At 38.7% G+C, this 23,492-nt stretch overlaps 1 protein-coding gene across 1 annotated transcript in view; it reads left to right on the top strand.

Annotated features, from left to right (window-relative positions):
• Positions 1 to 23,492, top strand: part of SRPK1 (SRSF protein kinase 1) — a gene marked incomplete at its 5' end in the record, with an annotated part of 81,061 nt that overhangs the window by 48,438 nt on the left and 9,131 nt on the right. Inside the window, 8 exons of the mRNA XM_034661687.1 lie at positions 326 to 413; positions 7,595 to 7,701; positions 8,580 to 8,745; positions 10,491 to 10,516; positions 10,947 to 11,160; positions 11,540 to 11,959; positions 12,332 to 12,432; positions 19,708 to 19,815. Of these exons, the coding sequence (XP_034517578.1) occupies positions 326 to 413; positions 7,595 to 7,701; positions 8,580 to 8,745; positions 10,491 to 10,516; positions 10,947 to 11,160; positions 11,540 to 11,959; positions 12,332 to 12,432; positions 19,708 to 19,815 (1,230 nt within the window). The remainder of the gene's footprint in view (positions 1 to 325; positions 414 to 7,594; positions 7,702 to 8,579; positions 8,746 to 10,490; positions 10,517 to 10,946; positions 11,161 to 11,539; positions 11,960 to 12,331; positions 12,433 to 19,707; positions 19,816 to 23,492) is intronic.

Raw genomic sequence — 23,492 nt, 5'->3', positions numbered from 1 at the left:
TGTTGGTTCAGTGGTTGTTTTGCATCCTGTAAAAGCTCCTTAATTCCTCATGGGCTGGTAGCCAGCAGTTAATTTAAGAGTCACACTTTTAGTAGAAAAATGGTTGAATTAGAGCAATAGTCTTTCAGTTATATTTCCTTTGTGCACTGTTTATTTATTTGCCTATTTGAGCTATTAAAATTTTAGTATGTTTTTCTTATAGATTTGTGTGAGCTCTTTCTTGGGAGTAAACTTTTGTTATATGTGCTGCAGGTATTCCCTTCCCCACTCTTTGGCTTATTTTGGTGCTTTCCCTTTTGCTAAATTCTGCTCTTTCCCACTGTAGGTACGTAATTCAGACCCTAATGATCCAAATAGAGAAATGGTCGTTCAACTACTAGATGACTTCAAAATATCAGGAGTTAATGGAACACGTATCCTTTTAAGAACTGTTTGAACATAAATCACGTTATAACCTTATCTCCAAGGAAGGAAACCAGATTTATGTAAATAGCATTCATCTCTTTTCTCAAGGCAAAGTATAATCAAACTACTTTGGGTTCTTGTAAACTTCTGAACATAGATGTGAATAATGTTTATATGTTGTGACTTGTCAGGGTATTGCTTTAGGCTTTTTCTCCTTTCCAGGCAAATTAAACCAAAGCCAGAAGAAAAGCTTTTTTTTTTTTTAATTAGCCTTGTATTAGTAAAGGTTCTGTGGTTTTTATTAATTCGCACAGAAATTTTAATGGAAGTAATTTTTCATGATAAACACTGAATAAGGAAAAATTTAGCACATTGTATTATCTACCATTCTTCAACATTGAAGTGGTTGTGCATATAGGTTATGCTTAGAATCTAAACAGGTGTGATTGTGTTCTATCAAAATGAAAAAACTGACTTGCTTAATGTTTTTATCTGGATTTTTAGAATTTTTAGAGTTGGAAGAAACCTTAGCTGATTTCTTTCATAAGTTAATATCAGAGTGACATGTGTTGAGCTGATTAAGAGGTGGTTGCAGCAGCCGTGCTTATGAAGGCTTATCAGACTTTCTGGAATAAAAGATGAAGTAGAATCTCAGTTGATTGGAGAGTCGGAAACTACCTGTTCATAAACTATTGAAAAATGGGAAAGGAAAGACATTTCATCTCTCATTCTACTTTTCCTGCATATTTAGCTTCTCTTAACACACCCTGTCAATTGCCTGTTATCTCTTTTTAAGGAGGTGGTCTGCATATGGTTCTGGCATCATGTGGACTATGGTAAGAGATTTGAATGGAGAAGAGGGAGAGAACAGGTGATAATGTGTAAAGATTTTGTCTGTCATTCTGAGTTTAGTTGTGAGCTATTTCCTTGGAGAAGTACAAATCACATGTCCCTGATGTCTGTGAAGAAAACTACTTCAAGAATCATCCATTTTAAAACAGTCTTGGGTCACCTGGGTGGCTCAAGTCAGTTGAGCGTCTGCCTTCGGTTCAGGTCGTTTTCCCAGGGTGTTGGGATCAAGTCCCACATCGGGCTCCCTGCTCAGCAGGGAGTCTGCTTCTCCCTCTGCCTGCCACTCCCCCTGCTTGTGCTTTCTCTCTCTCTCCCTCTCTCTCTCTCTGACAAATAAATAAAAAATCTTTAAAAAAAATTAAAAAAGAGTCTTGTGGCTATTTTGGTCACTTTGTAGATGGCTTACTCTGGGGGTATATAATAAGGCTAACTAAGATATAAAAATATACATAGGATGCCGTTAGATTCTGTTTCCCTATTGTTTGATCTTGTAATGTTTACCATGCCAACTCTCTCTGCTAATTTGGGAAAGTTACAAATAAAACTAGAAATATTCCAAATAGTCTCCTCAGTAATGTTTGAGTATCTTTATTTGACTCTAATGAAGAAGGGTGGTTTGGTTTTTTTTTTTTTTAACTATTGAAATGTTAGTGGGTTTGAATTTCAAGTTGCAAGGTATTTTTCAAATATTACCAGGTAATTTCTCTGTAGTTTTATCCACTGAGTCCCTCTTTGTCCTGAGTCCATTTCTCTCTGCTCTTCCTCCTACTTGTCTCCCAGCTATCTTGGCTACTGCATTATTTGCTGCTGCTTGGATTGAAAAGGATAAAAGTCAGAGCACTGAGTTAAGGGTTAATGGGTTATGCTGTTCTCTTCTCACAACATAAGCATGTCTGCATGGAGCCATATATCTGTATTTTTCTTTGTATCTGAGCATCTCCAGAGCACTGTCCTTCTCATACTGAAATATAATGGGCCCTAACATAGAAAGTCAGTTATGTAGACTTCAGTGTACTTCAGTGTAGTTGGTTCATTCTACTTTCTGTAGGTGGTAAGGGGCGAGGAGTGATTAGAGGAACAGTGTTCTATATATACTATTGACATTAGCCAGAGAGTAAGTATCCTTTTTGGCCATCTATGTGACCTATTATGTCTTTAGGATGCTGCTTTTCTCTAGTATGTATTTGGCCTCTTTTCCTAGCTCCTCTTACTCATGATGTGCTCTAAATGTGACTCTTATTAGTGTTCAGCCCTTTGTGTTTTTTCTTTACACCATCTCCCCAAGAAAATTTTTTCATGTATCCTTTTATCCAATTCTTTGTTTCTTTTTTTTTTTTTCCTTAAAGATTTTATTTATTCAACAGAGATAGAGACAGCCAGCGAGAGAGGGAACACAAGCAGGGGGAGTGGGAGAGGAAGAAGCAGTCTCATAGCGGAGGAGCCTGATGTGGGGCTTGATCCCATAACGCCAGGACCACGCCCTGAGCAGAAGGCAGACGCTTAACCGCTCTGCCACCCAGGCGCCCCCCAATTCTTTTTGTTCCTTAAGCTACTAAATGTTTGGTCATTTTTATATCACTGCTTACAGATTAAAATACCATTGTCAAATTGCAATGCTTCTCTCAACAAATCAAAGATTGAGACTAGGAACATAATAGAATAACTTAAAAATTCCATTTTCTGGGTTTGTTTTTAAGCAATCTGTATTTTTAAAAACGCTGTTTTGGTATATTTCATGTATACAAAAGTAGAATAGTTTAATGAATCTCCACAGATGCCTTACATATTTTAGGATCTTGTTTAATCTTGTTTTGTCTCTACCTCCTGCTAATTTTGTGGCCAACCTTAGGTATATTATTTCACCCATAATTATTTTAGAATGTTATCTTCAAAAGACAAGGATTTTAAAATATAACCTCAATACAATTACCTAAAAAAATTGGAACCAGGTTTTTAGTCATCCAGTATCTAATCTGGCAGTGTTTCCAAATGTTGCATACTTTTTTTTTCTTTGAGTTTTTCATTCTTATTTGGGTGTTTTTTATGTAGATATAGATAAATATCTATATATAGATATATATTCTGTGTCTCTACTTTTAAATATATGGACTACAGCCGCAACTGCTTAATTTCCTTGTCTGCTAATTCTGACATCTATGTCAGTGCTGGTTCAGTTTTGAATGATTGATTACTGTAATTTTAACTATGTTTTCCTGCATTTTTCCTGCCTGTAATCTTTGATAGATACATTGTGATTTTTATCTGGCTGCTGGATACTTTGTGTTCCCATAAATCTTCTTGAGCTTTGTTCTGGGATGCAGGTATATTCAGATTGTACATTTATGATTTGTTAGATAGATCCAGGGTAGTGTTCAGTTGAGGACTAATTACTCCCTATACTGAGGCAAGACCTTCCTGAATAATCTACCCAAACACCCCATGACTATGAATTTTTCTGCTCTTTATGTTTTTTTAATTGAGGTGAAATTGACATAGAACATTGCATTAGTTTTTGGGTGTACACGTATTAATGATTTGGAAAATGTGTACATTGCAAATTGTTACCACAGTAAGTTAACATCCACCACCACTCATAGTTACAGGTTTTTTTCTTGTGATGAGAACTTTTAAGATCTACTCTCTGAGCAGCTATCAAATATACAATATAGTATTGTTAACTGTAGTCACCATTCTGTACATTATATCCCCAAGACTTATTCATCTTAAACTAGAAGTGTGTGTGCACACACCACATCTTTATCTGTTCTTCCATCAGTGGACTGTCTTGACTGTTGTAAATAATGCTGTAATGAGCATGGGGATGCAGCTAACTTAATGAATTTGAGGTAACATTCTCATTTCTTTCAGATAAATATTCAGAAGTAGAATTGCTGGATTATATGGTAGTTCAATTTTTAATCTTTTGAGGAACCTTTGACACTGTTTTCCATAGTTTTCTGTACCAATTTATGTTTCCACCAACAGCACACAAGGGCTCCCTTTTCTCCACAGCTTCACCAACACTTATCTCATGTCTTTTTGATAATAGGCATTCTAACAGGTGTGAGGTGATATTTTGTTGTGGTTCTGATTTGTGTTTCCCTGATGACTAGTGATGTTGAGCACCTTTTCATGTCCCTGTTGGCCATCTGTATGTCTTCTTTGGAAAAATTTCTATTTACATCCTCTCCTCATTTTTTAATAAAATGTTTTTCTATTGAGTTGTGCAAATTCCTTAGATACTAACCCTTTATCAGATACATAGTTTGCGGATATTTTCTTCAATTCATTACATTGCCTTTTCATTTTGTTAATGGGTTCTTTTTGGTGTGCAGAAGTTTTAGTTTGATTTAGTCCTATTTGTGCATTTCTGCTTTTGTTGCCTTTTCTTTCTTTCTTTTTTTTTTTTTTTTAAGATTTTATTTTTATTTATTCCGACAGAGAGAGAGACAGCCAGCGAGAGAGGGAACACAAGCAGGGGGAGTGGGAGAGAGAAGCAGGCTCATAGCAGAAGAGCCTGATGTGGGGCTCGATCCCATAACACCGGGATCATGCCCTGAGCTGAAGGCAGAGGCTTAACCGCTGTGCCACCCAGGCGCCCCGTCTTTTCTTTCTTTTGGTGTCAGATCCAAAAAATCATTGCCAAGACCAGTGTCAAGGAGCTTATCGCCTATGTTTTTGTCTAGGAGTTTTATGGTTTCAGGTCTTAACATTCAAGTCTCCATTTTGAGTTGATTTTTTTATGTAGTGTAAGATAGTGGTCAAGTTTCATTCTTTGCATGTGGCTGACTAGTTTTCCCAGCACCATGTATATTGAAGAGACTTGTTCTTTCCCCAGTATATATTTATGGCTCCTTTGTCATAAACAAATTGACTGTAGGTATGGGTATATTTCTGGCCCATGACTATGACTATGAATTTGTCTGGCACTTTTGATGAGAACAGACATTGTTGGAGCCCTTTGGGGATGCTGGCCCCTATTCCCTCTAATCCCTTCAGGTGATATTTTCCCCCTGCGTCTGGTAGTTTCCTTGTATACTTACGTTGATTAGTACTCTGCTAAATACTTGAGGGGATCCCTCCACAAATCTCCAAGGTTCTCTTTTTCTGTAGCTGCCGTGGTCTCCCAAGACTCTTAACTCCTCTTAAACTCAAGCGATCTGGAAAGTCTCAAGGCGGTAAGATGGGGCAATCATAGGATTCAGCTCATTTGTTTCTCTTTTCTCAAGGATCACTGCCTTTATTGCCTGATGTCAGGGTCAATAAATCTGTTGTTTTATGTATTTTGTCTGCTTTTGTTTTTGTTACTTTAAGCAAGAGGGTAAATGCATGCCCTGTTAACTCCATCTTGACAGAAGCAGAAGTTCCTAGGTATGTTTAACTCTGGGAAACTGCCAGCCAGTTTTCCAAAGTGGTTGTACCGTTTTGTACTTCTATTAGCAAATATGAGAGTTCTAATTGCTCTATATCCTCCCCTACATTTGGTCATGTTAGTCTTTTTATTTTAGTTATTCTAGTGAATCTGAAATGCTGTCTTATTAAAATGTTGATTGTGTTTCCCTGAGGTGTAGTATGTCCCTTTGATCTAGAACATTGCCTTCCTGTAATGGCATCGACCTTTTTTTTTTTTTTTTTTGAAGAATCCAGAGCAGATACTTTGTGTCTTAATTTGGATTTGTCTAATGATTTCCTGAAAATTAAATCCAGATTATTTTTGTCACATACATGATGTTTTATTTTTCTCAGTGTATTACATCAGAGGGTACCTGACATCAGTATGTGCTTTATCATTAGTGGGTGTTAAGTTGGATCACTAGGTTAAGGCACAGTCTTCCGGAGTTCCCTGTTTAGAAGTACCTTTGTCCTTTCATAATTAATAAGCAGTCTGGGGTGATATTGTGACATTGTGATTTTATTCCCAACAATCTTTAACTCAGTAGTTTTAGTGTTCATTGGCTCTTACTTGAATCAATTATTACTATACTAATTATAAAATGGTGATTTTCTATTCCTGTCTTTGTATATCTATTACTTGACTTTTTCTCTAAAAATGATATTTCCAAAGGCACCTAGCTGGCTCAGTCTCAGGGTCATGATTCTGAGCCCCATGTTGGGTGTAGAAATTACTTTAAAATTAAGATTAAAATCTTTTAAAAAATTAAAAAGAGGGGCACCTGGCTGGCTCATTCGTTAAGCGTCTGTCTTCGGCTCAGGGCGTGATCCCAGGGTCTGGGGATCGAGCCCCGCATCGGGCTTCCTGCTCCACCGGGAGCCTGCTTCTTCCTCTCCCATTCCCCTTGCTTGTGTTCCCTCTCTCGCTGGCTGTCTCTGTCTCTGTCAAATAAATAAATAAAATCTTTAAAAAATTAAAAAGATATTTCCCTATCCACAGCACATACTTTTTAAAGTATCTGTTTGGACTCGTTCAGTTTTTATTTATAGTTAATGCATAACTTCATTTTTTAAAGTGCTTTCAACTTGGCCAGTGGCATCCTGTCCAAGCTGTTCCTCTTGATATATTCTATTACCGTTCACGTAGCAAGGTTTCCAGGTTCACCTAGAATTTGGCCATTTCCTCAAGGAGCCCAGGTTTTCCTTTAGTGGAAAATCTTATTTAAAGGAAAAGTGTGAGCACTAGGTCATTATTACATATGTATATCTCAACTTTTCCCATATGTAGAAATTTCTGGAGGTGTAAGGTAGCAACATACTACTAAAATCCCAGCGGTGCCCTGCACACTAGTAGGCTCATAGAGTTACTCCTGCTTATGGTGATTGGATGTTGATACATAAAGAGAACACACGGTGGCACTAGAATCAAGATTAGTTCTGTTAAACTATAAAACGTAGTCAGTTTCCTATTTTTAAAAAATGTTGGCCTTCACATTTTTTTAGGTTAAGTTTTGGTACATTATCTCCTGTAGCTAAAGCAGAAGTTATTTTTTCTTGCTTTGAGACCATAAGAGTAGGAGTTGTTACCCTGAGCATTAGTTTTGCACTGGGGGGAAAAGTAATCAACAACTTAAGGCTAATGCTTTCACTAATTGAATGTTCAGGTTTCACTTTTCTTTTACTACGGACTGTTTTAATGTGCATAGTTTTATCAGTAAACTGCCCCCTCCCCGAATTTTCCATTTCTTGAATGTTTTCAGTAACTAAAGCATTCATTAACCTTTGGAATTCAGTATATTAACAGCTAGTTATTTTTTTTAGTCATACTCTATAGCTTTTTATACTGAAAGAATGATACAGTAACAATTTCATTGGGGTAGAACACATTTTATCTGGCCTCTTTCTTCTCTTGTGCCTCCCTTTTCCTTCCTTAACAAACTCCTAGATATCTGCATGGTGTTTGAAGTTTTGGGGCATCATCTGCTCAAGTGGATCATCAAGTCCAATTATCAAGGGCTTCCACTGCCTTGTGTCAAAAAAATTATCCAGCAAGTATGTATCCTAGTATTTTCTATGTGGTGATAGTTTTATATTCTTAAAATGTCAGGAGTTTCCCATATCCAATAGAATTTTTATTTAAAAAACTAGGGATTTTTTTTAATTGCCAAAATTAGGTGTTTTATTCAGCCCCTAGTGTTTATTCTGTCTTTAAGTGTTTTAGCAATAAACCATTTTTCCCAGATTCATCTCCTATAATAATCATTAGAGGGGAAGATGTGTTCAGTGACTGGTGCTGGAAATTTGGAGCCCTTATCCGGAAGTTCTGGTTGCAAATATTGATTATATATTAATAGGGAATTGCTCTGTCAAATTATTACTGTCTCTTTATAGAACATTATTCTAGGATACTTTCTAATATTCTAAATAGCTTTACAATAAAGAAGTTTACTCTCAGGAAAAATATTCATACTCCAAAGGGCAAATAATTTGTTTGGATAATGTGTTTTGGTAGAAAGAGCTCTAAACTGGGAATCAAGAGACCTCAGTTCTCTCAGTTCAACAAGGAAATTTGAATTAAGAGATATCTAAATCTCTTTCATCACCTGTATTTCAACATTTAAAGAGCATGTTGACTTTTATTCCCAGCCTTTGTGTTCTTCATTAAATATCTCCTAATACAATTAGCTTTTTAAAACAATTAGCTTTTTAAAAAATTTTATTATAGATAAACTCTTGCCTTTGCTCATACTTTACAAGTAATCTTTGTGGGGAAGTTTCTTTGTGCCTTACTTAAAATGCTTTATTCTCTGTTGAAAAGTACCATATTGTTTTTATATTTTTATTTTTTTAAATGTTGTATTGTGATTTCTTCCTTCTCCAGAAAGACTTGTATTCTGTGTTTGCAAGTCTCCTGCTCTGTTCCCATCCAGGTGTTACAGGGTCTGGATTATTTACACACCAAGTGCCGTATCATCCACACTGACATTAAACCAGAAAACATCTTGTTGTCAGTGAACGAGCAGTATATCCGAAGACTGGCTGCAGAAGCAACAGAATGGCAGCGATCTGGAGCTCCTCCACCTTCTGGATCTGCAGGTATGTTTTCTTTGAGCACTTTGGATCTCATTAGAAGTTAAGAGAAGTTCCAGGGCACCTGGGTGGCTAAGTTGGTTAAGTGTCCGACTCAATTTGATTTCGGCTCAGGTCATGATCTCAGGGTCCTGGGATCAAGCCCCGCATCAGGCTCCCTGCTCACTCCCTCTGTCTCTCTCTCTCAAATAAATAAATCTTAAAAAAAAAAAAAAAAGTTGAGAAGTTCCTATTTTCATTCTATTACCAGGCAGTTAAGCATCACTCATTCACTTAACAATAAAATAACAGTAAGTACTTAAGTATTAAGTACTATTAAGAAATCGTCTCAGCCTTCAAGACTTTTTTAATCTTTAGTCTTGCTCTTCTGTAGAAAGAAGTCTAGAAATTGTGTCTTCTGGGTACAGATATTTTGTATACTGTAAAAGCTGATTCATGTTCTTTGTTTTAAAATATTTTCTCTTATGATTCAGTGGCCGTTTTTGATGTGTTTACCTCTGACTATGATCACACATACATGCTTGCTTATAGATTAGTGTGATCTGTGCAGGGACAGGATAACTTTGCTATCAAGAACTTGAGTTTAGGGGCGCCTGGGTGGCACAGCGGTTAAGCGTCTGCCTTCGGCTCAGGGCGTGATTCCGGCGTTATGGGATCGAGCCCCCACATCAGGCTCCTCTGCTATGAGCCTGCTTCTTCCTCTCCCACTCCCCCCTTGTGTTCCCTCTCCCACTGGCTGTCTCTATCTCTGTTGAATAAATAAATAAAATCTTTAAAAAAAAAAAAAAAGAACTTGAGTTTAAGCACTGGAGTAGACAGACCTGGTTTGAATCCTGGCTTCATCATTGGCTGGGTGTTTTTGAGCAAGTATCTTGGCTTCCTTTTCCCTCATGCAGGAATTTTTGTTATTAGTTCCATGTTAAAGCAGTTCATAGGTTGCCACGCAGTATTATGTGCTAAATAAATGATGGCTATGATTATGATGATTTTTTTGCCGTTTGGGGTATAGATTTTAATTTTAGTAGTTTTATTATATTTGAAGATTTTTTTTTTTGAGGAACTTTCTTGATCCTCAAGTTGAAATGTCAATTATCATAGGCTTCCTTTAAAAAAGAACACTAAAGAAGGGGGAAATGAGAAGTTGTTTAATGGGCATAGAGTTTCATTTTTCCAAAATGAAAACGTTCTAGAAATATTACACAACAATGTGAATGTAATTAACACTGTTGAACTGTGTACTTAAGAGTGGTTCAGAGGGAAATTTTAACTTGTACGGCTTTTACCATAATTAAAGAAAAAAAATGTTTTTAATGAAGATTCTGTCTGTCTCCCACCTAATGTAAACTAATATCCATAACATGCTGTGTTACAAATTACTATGTAGCTCTTAATGCCACGCTCCTTTTAAAACTGACCAGCGCCAAGGGAAGGAATTAAGAGATGGGAGTTCTGGGTGGGGATGAGGGTTGTTGCTTATCATTGTCTATTTTAAGCATATATGGGAATGAGATTTTTGCAGCATTTATAGTGGAAACCAGAAATGGGGACTTGGCTTTTTGCATATATGGATTTTATCTGGAGAAGAATTTAACTTGTTTAAATTTAAATTTGCCAACTTTTATATGCATTATTCTTTTTTAAAAGATGGTACCTCTACCAAAGTTGCTTAAAAACAGTAGTTTTCTCTATAACATAAACTTATATGGCCTGCTAAATGCCAGGATTCTTACTTGGTTTTCTTTTCTTTTCAGTCAGTACTGCGCCCCAGCCTAAACCAGTAAGTATAAGGTGTTTCTATGTTTAATTCTGATCTATGGGCAGTGGACAGGGATTCTTCTGTTAGGGATCACAGTTTTTGTATAGAGTTTGAAAACCAAAGAAAAAAATATTCCTGCACTTCTGTATTTTCTCCAATAAATGCCCACGCATCTTTAACAAGTTTGTACTGGTGAGGCTTCTATAAACTTGAGTGTGTCTGAGAGTACACCAGCCCCACAGACGGCTCAGAAGACCAAAATTTATTGTTAAGTTTGTTTCTGTTTGGTTTCATAAGAGTATCCACATTGTTTAAGTTAATGAGAAACTTAAGTGCTATGTTAGGAAAAGAGTGAAATTTAATTAGGAAATATTAAAGTTAACAGTTATCTCCAACTGGGGGTAATGGATTAGCCACCTGAAGGCTTTATCTGTTTGTAATCTCCGCCCAGGCTGACAAAATGTCAAAGAATAAGAAGAAGAAATTGAAGAAGAAGCAGAAGCGCCAGGCAGAATTACTAGAGAAGCGAATGCAGGAAATTGAGGAAATGGAGAAAGAGTCGGGCCCTGGGCAAAAAAGACCAAACAAGCAAGAAGAATCAGAGAGTCCTGTTGAAAGACCCTTGAAAGAGAACCCACCTAATAAAATGACCCAAGAAAAACTTGGTATAAATAGAGCATACACAAAAATTTACTTTAACATTAATTTATCATTGTTCTATGATATAGTGGTTTCATGCATACAACACATCTCTGGGGGTGTCCTTATACAGTAAGAGTATAGAACCTTCATAAATGTCAGGCAGGTAATATTCACATGTAATTTCTGACTTTTCTGTGGAAATGGAACATAGACTTCATTTTGCAGTTGAGTAAGGATAAGAAGATCTTTTTGTCCTTCCATCAATAGGTCTTAGATGCTCAGTCGTGTTTTTATGTCACCCTATATAAGTTCTAGAAAACGTTTTTAATCTTGTGGAGAAATTTTTTTGTTCTTTCACTCATACACATACACATACATCCTTTTTGTCTGTTTGTTCCTTAGAAGAGTCAAGTACCATTGACCAGGATCAAACACTTATGGAACGTGGTGTAGAGGGTGGTGCAGCAGAAATTAATTGCAATGGAGTAATTGAAATCGTTAATTATACTGAAAACAGTAATAAAGAAACATTGAGGCTTAAAGAGGATCTACGTAATGCTAATGACTGTGATGTCCAAAATTTGAAGCAGGAACCTAGTTTCCTAAGCTCCCAAAATGGAGACAGCAGCACATCTCAAGAAACAGACTCTTGCACACCTGTAACCTCTGAGGTGTCAGATACCATGATGTGCCAGGCTTCACCAAATGTAGACCAGTCATTCAGTGAACAGGACATCAGCCAACTTCAAGAAAGCATTCGGGCGGAGATACCCTGTGAAGACGGGCAAGAGCAAGAACAAAATGGACCATTGGACAACAAAGGTACCTGAACAGACATACTTTCCCAGTACTCCTTCACTGAATAGCATATTCATGAATTTCTACTCTAAATCTACCAATATCTTTGTAAATAAAGCTTCATAGCAGGTTCCCAAGTTACCTTCAATGTGTAAATTTTTAGCTAATTTTGAATTGTGTTGGTCATATAGTAGGTGCACAGCCTGTCACTTGCTCTGAAGGCAGAGGTCGGTTTTAACTGTATAAACTGAGGGTGTTGCTGTAGTCTCTTTATCTTAAATTTAGTGAAGTTTTCCAGTTGAAGGCCTGGGGTATACTGCTTCAGAGAATTTTATTAACCTTTGGGTATTTTTGTGTTCACTAAACACTCTTATTAATGATACCCTTTGTCTATAGGAAAATCCACTGCTGGAAATTTTCTTGTTAATCCCCTTGAGCCAAAAAATGCAGAAAAGCTCCAAGTGAAGATTGCTGATCTTGGAAATGCCTGTTGGGTGGTAAGTTAAACTTGCCTTAGTGCTGTGTTTTGAAGTGACTAGGAATGCATGAAAATTTGAACTTTAATGTGTTAAGGAAGAAAACATCTGCAGGTCTATACCCAGATTGCCAGTTAACATTTTAGTGACTATTTTTTCACGTTTTTCTTAATCTTCCATTATAGGAAAGTTCAAATATACTTACAGAGGTAGAGAGAGTAGTATAATAAAACAGCCCCCACTCTCACTCCAGGTACCTATCACTCAGATTCAGTAATGTTAACTCCTGGCCAATCTTGTTTCATCTGTATCCTAATTCACTTTCATGCTCAATGATGCTTATGTTCATACTTCCCCGTTATTTTCAAAATTGGAATCTGACTTACTGATTGTGACCTTTTATCTCATTTAACATATTTTGGACACTTTCTTTACCAACCAGAAATTTATATCAAATTCAGTTGGTTATGTAGTATTCTCTAATGTACTTAGTGTTTACACATTTTTGATAGCTCTTTGTGATGGCATCTTTACTCATGAATCTTTGTGTGGTTGTCCTTAGGACATGACCTAAACATAGAATTCCTAAGTCAAAAGTTGGGTGCTTTTTTTAAAATGGATTTTTGTTGTATAGTGTCCTGTTAATACTGTTGTTTACCTAGTTAAGAATTTGGGGGAGGGCATTATTTTAATGGACACCTCAGAAATCTACAGTAGAATGATTTGCACAAATGAACTACTCGGAGTCATATACTTTGTAAACAGGAATGTTGAAGATTGCTGAAGCAAAAACTGCGTTATTTAAATCCACTTTAATAGGTTTTACATTTATTTTTATACATCAAATTCTTTATTCCATATGGCATCCTGTACCTAATGATTCATACCCTAGAAGGATCTCACTTCTAGGATATTGTGATAACCTTTTAGAAAAAAATGAAGTCAGAGCTTATACTGACTGGTAGGAAAGGGGAAAAACTTTTCAAGTAATTAGAATTACTCCACCATACCACAGTCTGGTCTAGGCCAGCCAGTCTTCACCTGGATGAGCGCAGTAGCCTACTCATTCACTCCCTTCAGCTGCCCGTGCCCCCTACAGACTGTTGTCAACACAGCTATCAGAGTGATCCTTTTAAATGTGAGTTGCAGTGACCTCCCTCGAAATGAACGCCGAAGTCTTGACCATGTCTTACACACCACCAAGCAAATGGTGTCCTCCTTCTGCCTGGATTTCTTTTCAAGATAATGTGTACAACTCACTCATTTTCTTCAAGTACCTATTCAGCTGTCATTAGGGAGATCTTCCCCTGAACACCTAAAATAATTAGCAAACCACCATTCTCCAAACCCATACACCTTTATTATATTCATTCATGTATTGTCTCTGTCTTCCTCTCCCCCCTCAATTTTTTTTCTCCATAGCACTTACCACACTCACAGTCTGATACTATATAGTTGTTTCCTTACTATCCCTTTCCCTAAATGTATGTCCCATCACAACAGATTTTTTTGTTCACTGCTGTATCTACAGTACTTAGAACAGAACCTGGTACCTAGGAGGTGCTCAGTAAATATTTAAGTAAATGAATTGTGAGAAACACATTGGCTCTGTCACACATATCACATGGTACAAACACAAGCTGCTTCAAGCTTCTGGGCCTTTGTGTTTAGAACACCTTCCTCCATTATTTTCTTACCCAGTTGGCACACTTCTTTATTCTGCTGCATCTTTTCATGTCACTTTTTCTACCACAATTACTCTCTCTTTTTTTGTCTACGTGTCTCTTCTCTTTTTAAAAAATGTGTCCCTGTGCTAAATGTGTCCCTATACTTTCCCTTCTTTTCATTCATTTACTCCTTCAGCAAATATACACATGCTCTGACCTTGGTACTAGGACACAGTGTGAACTAGACATCAGCGTCTTGTCCTGCTGGATCCTAGTCAGATGCCACATCTTACTGATCTCTGCAGCAGAGCAGCATCTAGCCTTCAGTAATGGAATTGTATATGATTTTCAGGTTGCTTGATTTTTTAAAATACTATATTCTTATCATTATGTATGTATATAGTTTATGTTGATTCAAAAATCTGTCCCCTCCCTTTGCCAGTTTTTTACTCCCCACACAACAGTATTTACCTTCATATTGCTAACAAATAACTTGGCTGTACTGCTCCCAATATTTTTTTTTTCAGTTTTAGGCATTATACAGGATTTACGTACCATCACTTCACCCATCCCCCATGTTCCCAATTTAATATAATTTTGGCTAATCATTCCGTGTTTGCATTATTGGGACCCAACACTATCTTGAGCATATCTTGATTCTCTTTCCATTTCTGCCTAACACTGTATTTCATTTGCTTAGTCATCTTTGTACTGTTTATTACTTAGTCATCTTTGTACTGTTTATTACTTAATTCAACCCCACGCTTTCACCCAGTGGCATAAATATGTATACTTTAATGCATACAGATACCTTGAGTATCCTTTCAGCTTCTTCCTGAAGAGCTCTGTCTGGAACCTGGAGTCTTCTAAACTGTGTTCACCTGTTGGATTTGCCCCGTAGGCCTGCAGCATTACCGCCATTTGGATTTCCTTTCACCATCATCCTGGAGATTATGTTTACTCTTTCTTCATATCCCCTACTTTCTGTCTCTTTGGTCATCTTTCTTGGTTTACTGTAAAATGATTATTTTGTTTTTTGTTTGTGGTTTTTGTTTTGGTTTGGTTTTTTTTGGAGTATATACAACTTGTAGAAGCTTCCCAAGAAGGGGTGTGTGAGACTGGGAGGGTGCACCTTGCACATCTGCTAATGTCTCTGTCCTACTTTCACACTCAGTTGGCCGCATGCAAAGTTTTAGGTTGAAAACAATTTTCCTTCAGAATGTTTGTCATTGCTCGATTTTCTTCTAGTTCCCTGACTTGTTGCTGCTAAAGACCATTGCCATTCTGATTCTTGATCCCTTGTACGACACCTTTTCCCCTGTGAAAGTCTCTAGGATCATTATTTCACAGTGCTGTGTTTCACTTGGGTCTGTTTTTATCCATCATACTAAGGACCTTTTTTTTTTTTTTTTTAAGTTTATTTATTTAAGCAATCTCTACACTCAACGTGGGGCTTGAGCTCACAACCCCAAGATCAAGAGTCACATGCTTTTCCAACTGAACCAGCCAGGCACCCCTGGAGTGTGCTTTCAATTTTGAAACTCTGGTTCTTTGGTTTTGACTCTTTGTTATTTGATTGGTTGGTTGGTTGGTTAGGTTTTTCCTTTTCTTATATTTCCTCGGTTTCTATTACCTAGCTCTGAAATCTCATTACTCAAGTATTAGGTATTATCTTACCTCTCTCCTATTTTCTGTCATTTTCTTTTTACTTTATTTTCTGGGAGATTTCTTGACTAGTTATTATAAGCTTTATTTTTTCTCATTTCTCCTGTTACATTTTTACCTTTCAAGAGTTCTTTGGTTCTCTGATTATCTCTCAGAGGATGTAATTTATTATCCCATTTTTGACATTTTTTTCTTCCTATGTGTTGTCTGTTGCCTTCTTTCTGCAGGAAAACAGGGGGTTCAACATGCAGTTACATAGTCACTTGATTGCCCTGTTTTCAGAATGGTACTGTCCACTCAGTTGTGTGGAGCAACCTCCAGAGACCCTATTTTACCCACTGCAGAGAAAACCTCCAAATGATCTGTCTGGCCAGGGAAGAAGCCGTTAGAGTGCATCATGCCCTGTGTTCTGGAGCCCTGTTTCTTTCAAAGATGTTGTTTTAAGATTTTATTTATTTATTTTAGAGAACTCACTAGAAAGTGCGAGGTGGGGGGAAGGGGAGGAGTGGAGGGAGAGGAACAAGCAGATTCTCCGTTGAGCATGGAGCCTGACCTGGGGCTCCATCTCAGGGTGGTGAGATCGTGGTCTGAGCCAAAACAGAGTCAGATGCTTAACTGATTGAGCCACCCAGGCAGGTCCCCTTTAAAAGATGTTTAAACAGTAGTGTTTTGGGGTTTTTTTTAGTCTTTTTTTTTTTTAAGATTTTATTTATTTATTTGACAGAGAGACAGCCGGTGAGAGAGAGAACACAAGCAGGGGGAGTGGGAAAGGAAGAAGCAGGCTCCCAGCGGAGGAGCCTGATGTGGGGCTCGATCCCAGAACGCTGGGATCACGCCCTGACCCAAAGGCAGACGCTTAACGACTGCACCACCCAGGAGCCCCTAAAGCAGTGTTTCTGTGTTAAATCCTACCCTCACTTGCAGTGATACCTGATACTGCCAAACCCTGAGCGCTGAGGCAAGGAGTACTATGGTATACGTCCTCATGCTTCTCAGCTTTCACCAGTGGCATATTCAGTTTTCCTGGATCCACTAAGATGTTTACCAGTGATCTGTTTTTCAACTTGTAAATTTTATTGCTCTAATTTCTTTGTCATTCTCTGTCTTTGTCCGTTTATGATTTAAAAATTAATGCTGAGTTCTTGCTAAGGTGGAGTTTTAGGAGTGAGTGGTTGTGTGTGTTTGTGTCTGATCCACCTTCTTTACTTTTGCTGATTCTTGACCTCATTTATCATTTACAGCATCTTTTTAAGGCAGTAGTGAGGCATAAGGAGTAAAGACAACTCCCTTGAATAGCATATTCTTTGTTCTAAATATATCACTGAAAAGGATGTCTGGACCCAATTCTAAAGTCCGTGTGTGTGTGAAGGCTTTCCCACACCAAGCAATTCTTGGACACTAGTCTGAGAATTCAACTCAATTCTGACATTTTTTACCTGGAGAAAAATGAGAGTCCACAGGTAAAGGGCTCAGTCCCACAAGACCTCTCTCCACTTCAGAGGCCAGTTGCAGGCCCAAGTTACCTTTGCTTCTGACCAACCAGCTCTAAATTGGAGGTTCCAACAACCCCCTCCAATTCAGGATGCCAATCACAAGTCCAGGTTGTTACCTGTACTTCTGACCAACTGGCTATAAATCAGAGATTCCCGCAACCCTTTCCTTGGGTTTGATTGATTTGCTAGAATGGCTAACAAAGCTCAGAAAAACCTGTTTACTTACTACATTGCTGATTTATTACAAAGGATATTAAAGGGTACAAATCCATAGCCAGAGAGAGAGATACATAGGGTGAGGTCTCAAAGGAGCTTGTCCTCATGGAGCTTGGGGCCCTCCCCCATGGCATGTGGAAGCATTCTGGTTCCCCAGTGTGGAAGCTTCCCAAACCCCCTCCTTTTGCATTTTTATGGAGGCTTCGTTACATAGGCATAATTGATTAACTCACTGACCATTAGTGAGTATTCAATCCCTAGCCTTTCTCCCCTCCCCCGAAATCAGAGGGTAGGACTCTGTTCATGGTTAGTTAGTTCCTCTAGCAACCAGCGCCCATTCTTAAGGTGCTTTCCAAAAGTCAGCTCATTAACATAAACTCAGTTGTGGTGGAAAGGGGCTTAAGAATAAGATACCCATTTTACCTTTACAGCTCTGAAGTGTTTTCAGGAACTGAGGACATGAGACCATATATAACAAATATACTCCCTTTTGCTCTTACTGCTCCAGAAGTTCCTGGGGCTTAGGGAGTTGTAGCCAAAAAGAGTGGTTAAAGACCAAATGTATAAGAGATGCATTTTGAATGACTTATACACCTGAATAGCTATATATGTCTTATAAATCATAGTATCATAATGACCCGCAGTACATTTCCACTTCAAACTCAGTATCTGAGCCCATTGTTTTCCTGCAAAACCGCTTCCCTAAGTCTCTCACTCTCTGTTTCTGTCAGCAGACAGCTAACCCATTAGGCCTCTGCCACTGAGTTCCTTTTGGGTCTTCCTACTGTCTCCCACATAGAGCCGTTGAATTTTTAAATTCTGCTTATTCTTTGACTGTCCCTGGGTTTACTCTTCCCTCTATTTCTACGACCAGTGTTCAGATTTTCATTACTGGCCACCAACCAGAACATGACTGGAATGGTGTCCTCAGATGTCTTGTCAGTCTTGCTGCAGCACACTGTCCTGTGCATTGACACGCAGTGGTGCCAGGTGAAATGCAGACTCTCTCTCCTGGCAATTAAACGCATGTGGCTCTACAGATGTCTTTCTGTGCCTTTACTGGTGATGCTCCCTCTACCAGGGGTACAGGAGTTGCTCTTTTTGACCAGTCATTGTCCCTTTGGAGCTCTAGTCAAAGCTGGTTTTCTACCTGAAGCTTTCTCTGCCTAATATCTCCTCTTCACAAGTGTTCTTCCTTGGGGTGCCTGGCTGGTTCTTCCTTGGGGTGTCTGGCTGGCTCAGTTGGAGGAAGATGCAACTCTTAATCTTGGGGTCATGAGTTCTCTACATCACACTGGGTGTAGAGATTACTTAAATAAATAAAAAATGATCTTCCTAGGTTTTGAATTCCAGTAGGATTAGAAAATCATCTTCCACACTTTTTTGTTACATGTTTTTTAATATTATCTGGATTTTGTTTTGTGTCTATAACTCATTTTAATCTTTTTTCTGCAATATTTTTCATTATGGCCAACTTGAAACCTATACGAAAACAGAAGGGAACACTGAAACCCTATGTCATTATACTAACATCGCCCAGCAATTATCAACTCATTGCCATTCTGTTTTCTTCTATACCCCCACTCTGCCACCCACTCCAGATTATTTTGAACTATATCCCTGGTATCTTATTTTCATTCCTAAATATGGCTTTCTAAAAGGTGATTCTTTCAGGTAACCCTGACACCTGCTACACCTAAAAAGTTGACAATTCGCCAATATTATTAACTGTAGACAAGACCTACTTAATTTTTGCTTGGGGTAATAGTTTTCCATTTCTTAAAAAGTGATTGTTATTCCCTAATCTGTGTATCTATATTAAGGTGAAACTTATATGTTTGCAAAAATAATTTGGAGTGGATGGGGCATTAAAGCACTGTTTGGAGCTAATAGCATCAAAATGATACTTTGAGGAAACTAGCTAAATGAACACTGGTTTGAGGAAAACTTAAGAGATTTATTTTAGGGGCGCCTGGGTGGCACAGCGGTTAAGCGTCTGGCCTTCGGCTCAGGGCGTGATCCCGGCGTTATGGGATCGAGCCCCACATCAGGCTCTTCCGCTATGAGCCTGCTTCTTCCTCTCCCATCCCTGCTTCTGTTCCCTCTCTCGCTGGCTGTCTCTATCTCTGTTGAATAAATAAATAAAATCTTAAAAAAAAAAAAAAAGATTTATTTTAATCTCCATTTTTTTCATAATTTGTTACTTTTTAGAATAAGTGAATTTTAATATACTGTTTCCTTCTCCATTTACTCAGCACAAACATTTCACTGAAGATATTCAAACAAGGCAGTATCGCTCCTTGGAAGTTCTGATAGGATCTGGCTATAACACCCCGGCTGACATTTGGAGCACAGCATGCATGGTAATTTTTTTCCCCTTTGACCTTCACTTGTTATATGGTAGTTTTTATGTAATTTCAGTAGACCAGCAAATTTGCAAACAGGAAAAGAAATTTTTTTGTGATGTACCACTAGCACTCTAAATCTTATGTCTGGAGAGGTAGGAATTCAAAAGCTAGTTGAAAACATCTGGCATTCTGTGGCACCTGGGTAGCTCAGTCGGTTAAGTTTCCAACTCTTTGATTTGGGCTCAGGTCATGATCTCAGGGTTGTGAGATCGAGCCCCCATGTTGGGCTCCATTCTGGGTGTGGAGCCTGCTTGAAATTTCCTCTTTGTCTCAAAAACTAAAACATCTGGCATTCCATTTTGTTATGCCAAATTGTTGTTGGTTGAAGGCACCAAATGTATGGGGATCGGCGGAGGGGATTAAAACAACTGCTCCAAGGTGGTACCGCTTTTGAGTAGGAGATTACCAGTACCCTTGCCCTTGCAGCCCTGATCTGTTTTCAGATTAGGGAAACACCTGGAAACTACTTCATTCTGTGTAGTTTGACAGTTCCTCAGACACCTTTGCACCTCAAAAGGTGTGAAAGCCCAGTCATCCAAAGAGTCTTAAATTGCTGCTTTGTCCCTGTCAAACAAGCATTCAAGTAGTCAGATTTGGTTGATATTGAATGGTTTCCCACAAGTAGCCTTTGTTGGAATGTATTATATTGTTTCCTGAAATGGAGTGTACTCTTCAACTTGTAATTGTGTGTTTCTTTACTTGTTTCTGTTCCACAAGGTTGTAAGTGCCATGATGACAGGAACCATGTCTGTTAGTGTAGCTAAGTGTCTGGTTCAGGGCCTGGCACATTCTGAGTGGGTGCTTACAGTGCAAGTCTGAAGCTAACTACCCAGAGTTATGGCAGACTTCATGGGTTAAGGGCATAGTTTCCCAGAAGCCCCCTCCCTTCAGACACCAGCTGCAAGCTCTGGAGTCCACAAACCACCTGCATTTCTGACCTACTGGCTACAAATTGGGAGGTTCCATTATCCTTTCAGATTCAGTAACTTACTAGAATGACTCACAGAGGGGCACCTGGATTTCTCAGTCGTTAAGCGTCTGCCTTCGGCCCAGGGCATGATCCCAGGGTCCTGAGATCGAGCCCCGCATCGCACTCCCTGCTCTGCTGGGAGCCTGCTTCTTCCTCTCCCACTCCCCCTGCTTGCGTTCCCTCTCTCGCTGTCTGTCTCTCTCTCTCTGTGTCAAATAAATAAATAAAATCCTAAAAAAAAAAAAAAGAGTGACTCACAGAACTTGGGAAAGTGTTAAACTGCTATTGCAGTTTTGTCATAAAAACATATCAGAACCAGTCAGGTGAAAACATGCATGGGGTGAGGCCTAAGGGGGTCACAAAGGTGAAGCTTCTGTGTCTTTAGGACATGTCACTGTCCCAGCACATCAGTGTGTACCACCAGCCAGGGAAGTTCACATGGGCTTCAGGCACCCTGGTTTTTATTGAGGTTTCATCACTTAGGCGTGATTGATAGAATGAATTGTTGATCATGTGGTTGAACTCAATCTCCAGTCCCCTTTCCTTCCCTGGAGATTAGGATAACACCGGCTTATAGCCTCAGTCCTAACACGGCAGTTGGGTCTTGTCCAATTAGGGGGCATATCCATCCGTCCTCTTAAAACTGTCTAGGAACCTACCATGAGTCACCTCATCGGTTTAATGATGAGAGAGTAGGGGGACAACGTGAATGATAAAAGGCATCATCACTTGGAGATGCCAAGCTTTTAGAGGCTTCCTCTCAGGAAACAGGAACAAAGAGGAAACAAATTCTTTGTTATATAGCAGTACTTAATAAATTTTGGTGGACCATCAAATGAGTAAACTAAACCAGAAACCTATTAAACTGTCATTAACCTATTAACCATTAACCTATTAAACTGAATAATTAACATTATTCATAGTCAACTTTGGGGAAAACCTGAGAAACTACAAACTAGAAGGCCCAACCTATTTTAGGTCATAGATTTCTTAAGACCCACATTCCTTAAAAACTTTGTTTTCCAGGGGCACCTGGGTGGCACAGCGGTTAGGCATCTGCCTTCGGCTCAGGGCGTGATCCCGGCATTATGGGATCGATCCCCACATCAGGCTCCTCCGCTGTGAGCCTGCTTCTTCCTCTCCCACTCCCCCCTGCTTGTGTTCCCTCTCTCGCTGGCTATCTCTATCTCTGTCGAATAAATAAATAAAATCTTTTAAAAAAAAATAAAAAGCTTTGTTTTCCAGAGGTAATAGAGTTAAAACCATGTTTTTAATATGGCATGACCTAGTAAATCATTGTGTTTTGGCATATCAGTGGTCTGTTAAGATGGTGGACTGTGTGAAATGCAAGGTTTGACACTGTGTGCACAAGATGAAAGAACATTGGAATAAAATCTAACTTCTTTCTTGCCATACTTTAAAGCTTTGTATTTTGAGGAATTTGATTTGCTAAAGAAAATAAGTGATAGAGATGCCACCAAGTACAAAATATAACTAGTTTATAGATGACATCTGATTTATTATGATGTTGTTCTTAGTAGTGGGTTAATTGGCGGGGGGTGGGGGGGAGTAGGTCCTGCTTGCTATTAGTATATTAATACGAAGGCAAAAAGATAAAAGAGGAATTAATCTTGCCCCCTGTTTGGACCAGCTCACATGTAGGAATTTTCTTGACCAAGGGAAGGAAAGCACTAATCTAACAAGAGACAATATCATGAAAACTTGAACCCCCTTTGTTCCCTTCAGTTTCTCTTATTTTGCTAGTAGATGTAGAAATGTTGCTTTCCATTTAGCCATAACCAGAAAGTAAAATAAATCCTGTAATATCAGAAGTGTCTGGAAAGATGGGTCATTCTGCATCCAATGCAATTAACTGATGGAAAGATTGGAGCCATTTCTGAGAGAGAAAGAGATTGCCTGCCACCTTAGTGATTGAGACTACAAGTTAGAGGGCAGTTATAAAAAGGGAGTGTTCTTTCTTTCACTTCATAATACAAGGTTTGCCTATGTCTTTTCATGACTTGATAGCTCTTTTGCATTTTTAGCACTAAATAAGACTGCATTGTCTGAATATATACCAGCACACCGGGATTTCATAACTGATGTTGCCTCTGGTTGTCAGCATGACCTTGACTGTCACAGAACAGGCTCTTTGGTCAGTGTGAGACCAGCACAGGAGTGGCAGTCAGGAACCCTGGTTTCAGGATGGGCTTTCTTGCCTGTCACTTTTGGTTACAGTTTTCTCATCTATAAAGGGAAGGGTGTTCAACTAAAGTGTTTTGTTTGTAACTAGAGTTTCTCTAGTTTTCACTTCTGACACTGTGATTATTTGGTTTGTGTTTTTCTGCTGTTATCTTATTTACAGAATTGTAACTACTAGCAACTACCATATGTTCCAAAAAATAAAATTCTCTGAGAGCTTGAGGTAACTAGTTATAAGTATCTAGGTAAAAAAATTTTAGAAAATATTAAAATCTTAGAAATTTTTGGGGGGCGTCTGGGTGGTTCAGTCGTTAAGCGTCTGCCTTCGGCTCAGGGCGTGATCCCAGGGTCCTGGGATCGAGCTCCGCATCGCGCTCCCTCCTCCGCTGGGAGCCTGCTTCTCCCTCTCCCACTCCCCCTGCTTGTGTTCTCTCTCTCACTGGCTGTTTCTCTCTCCGTC

The sequence above is a fragment of the Ailuropoda melanoleuca genome, chromosome 5 (genome assembly GCF_002007445.2).
Source record: "Ailuropoda melanoleuca isolate Jingjing chromosome 5, ASM200744v2, whole genome shotgun sequence".
In the NCBI taxonomy this organism is placed as follows: domain Eukaryota; kingdom Metazoa; phylum Chordata; class Mammalia; order Carnivora; family Ursidae; genus Ailuropoda; species Ailuropoda melanoleuca.
Note: the sequence above shows the minus strand (reverse complement) of the source record. Positions and strands in the feature narration are given on the sequence as shown.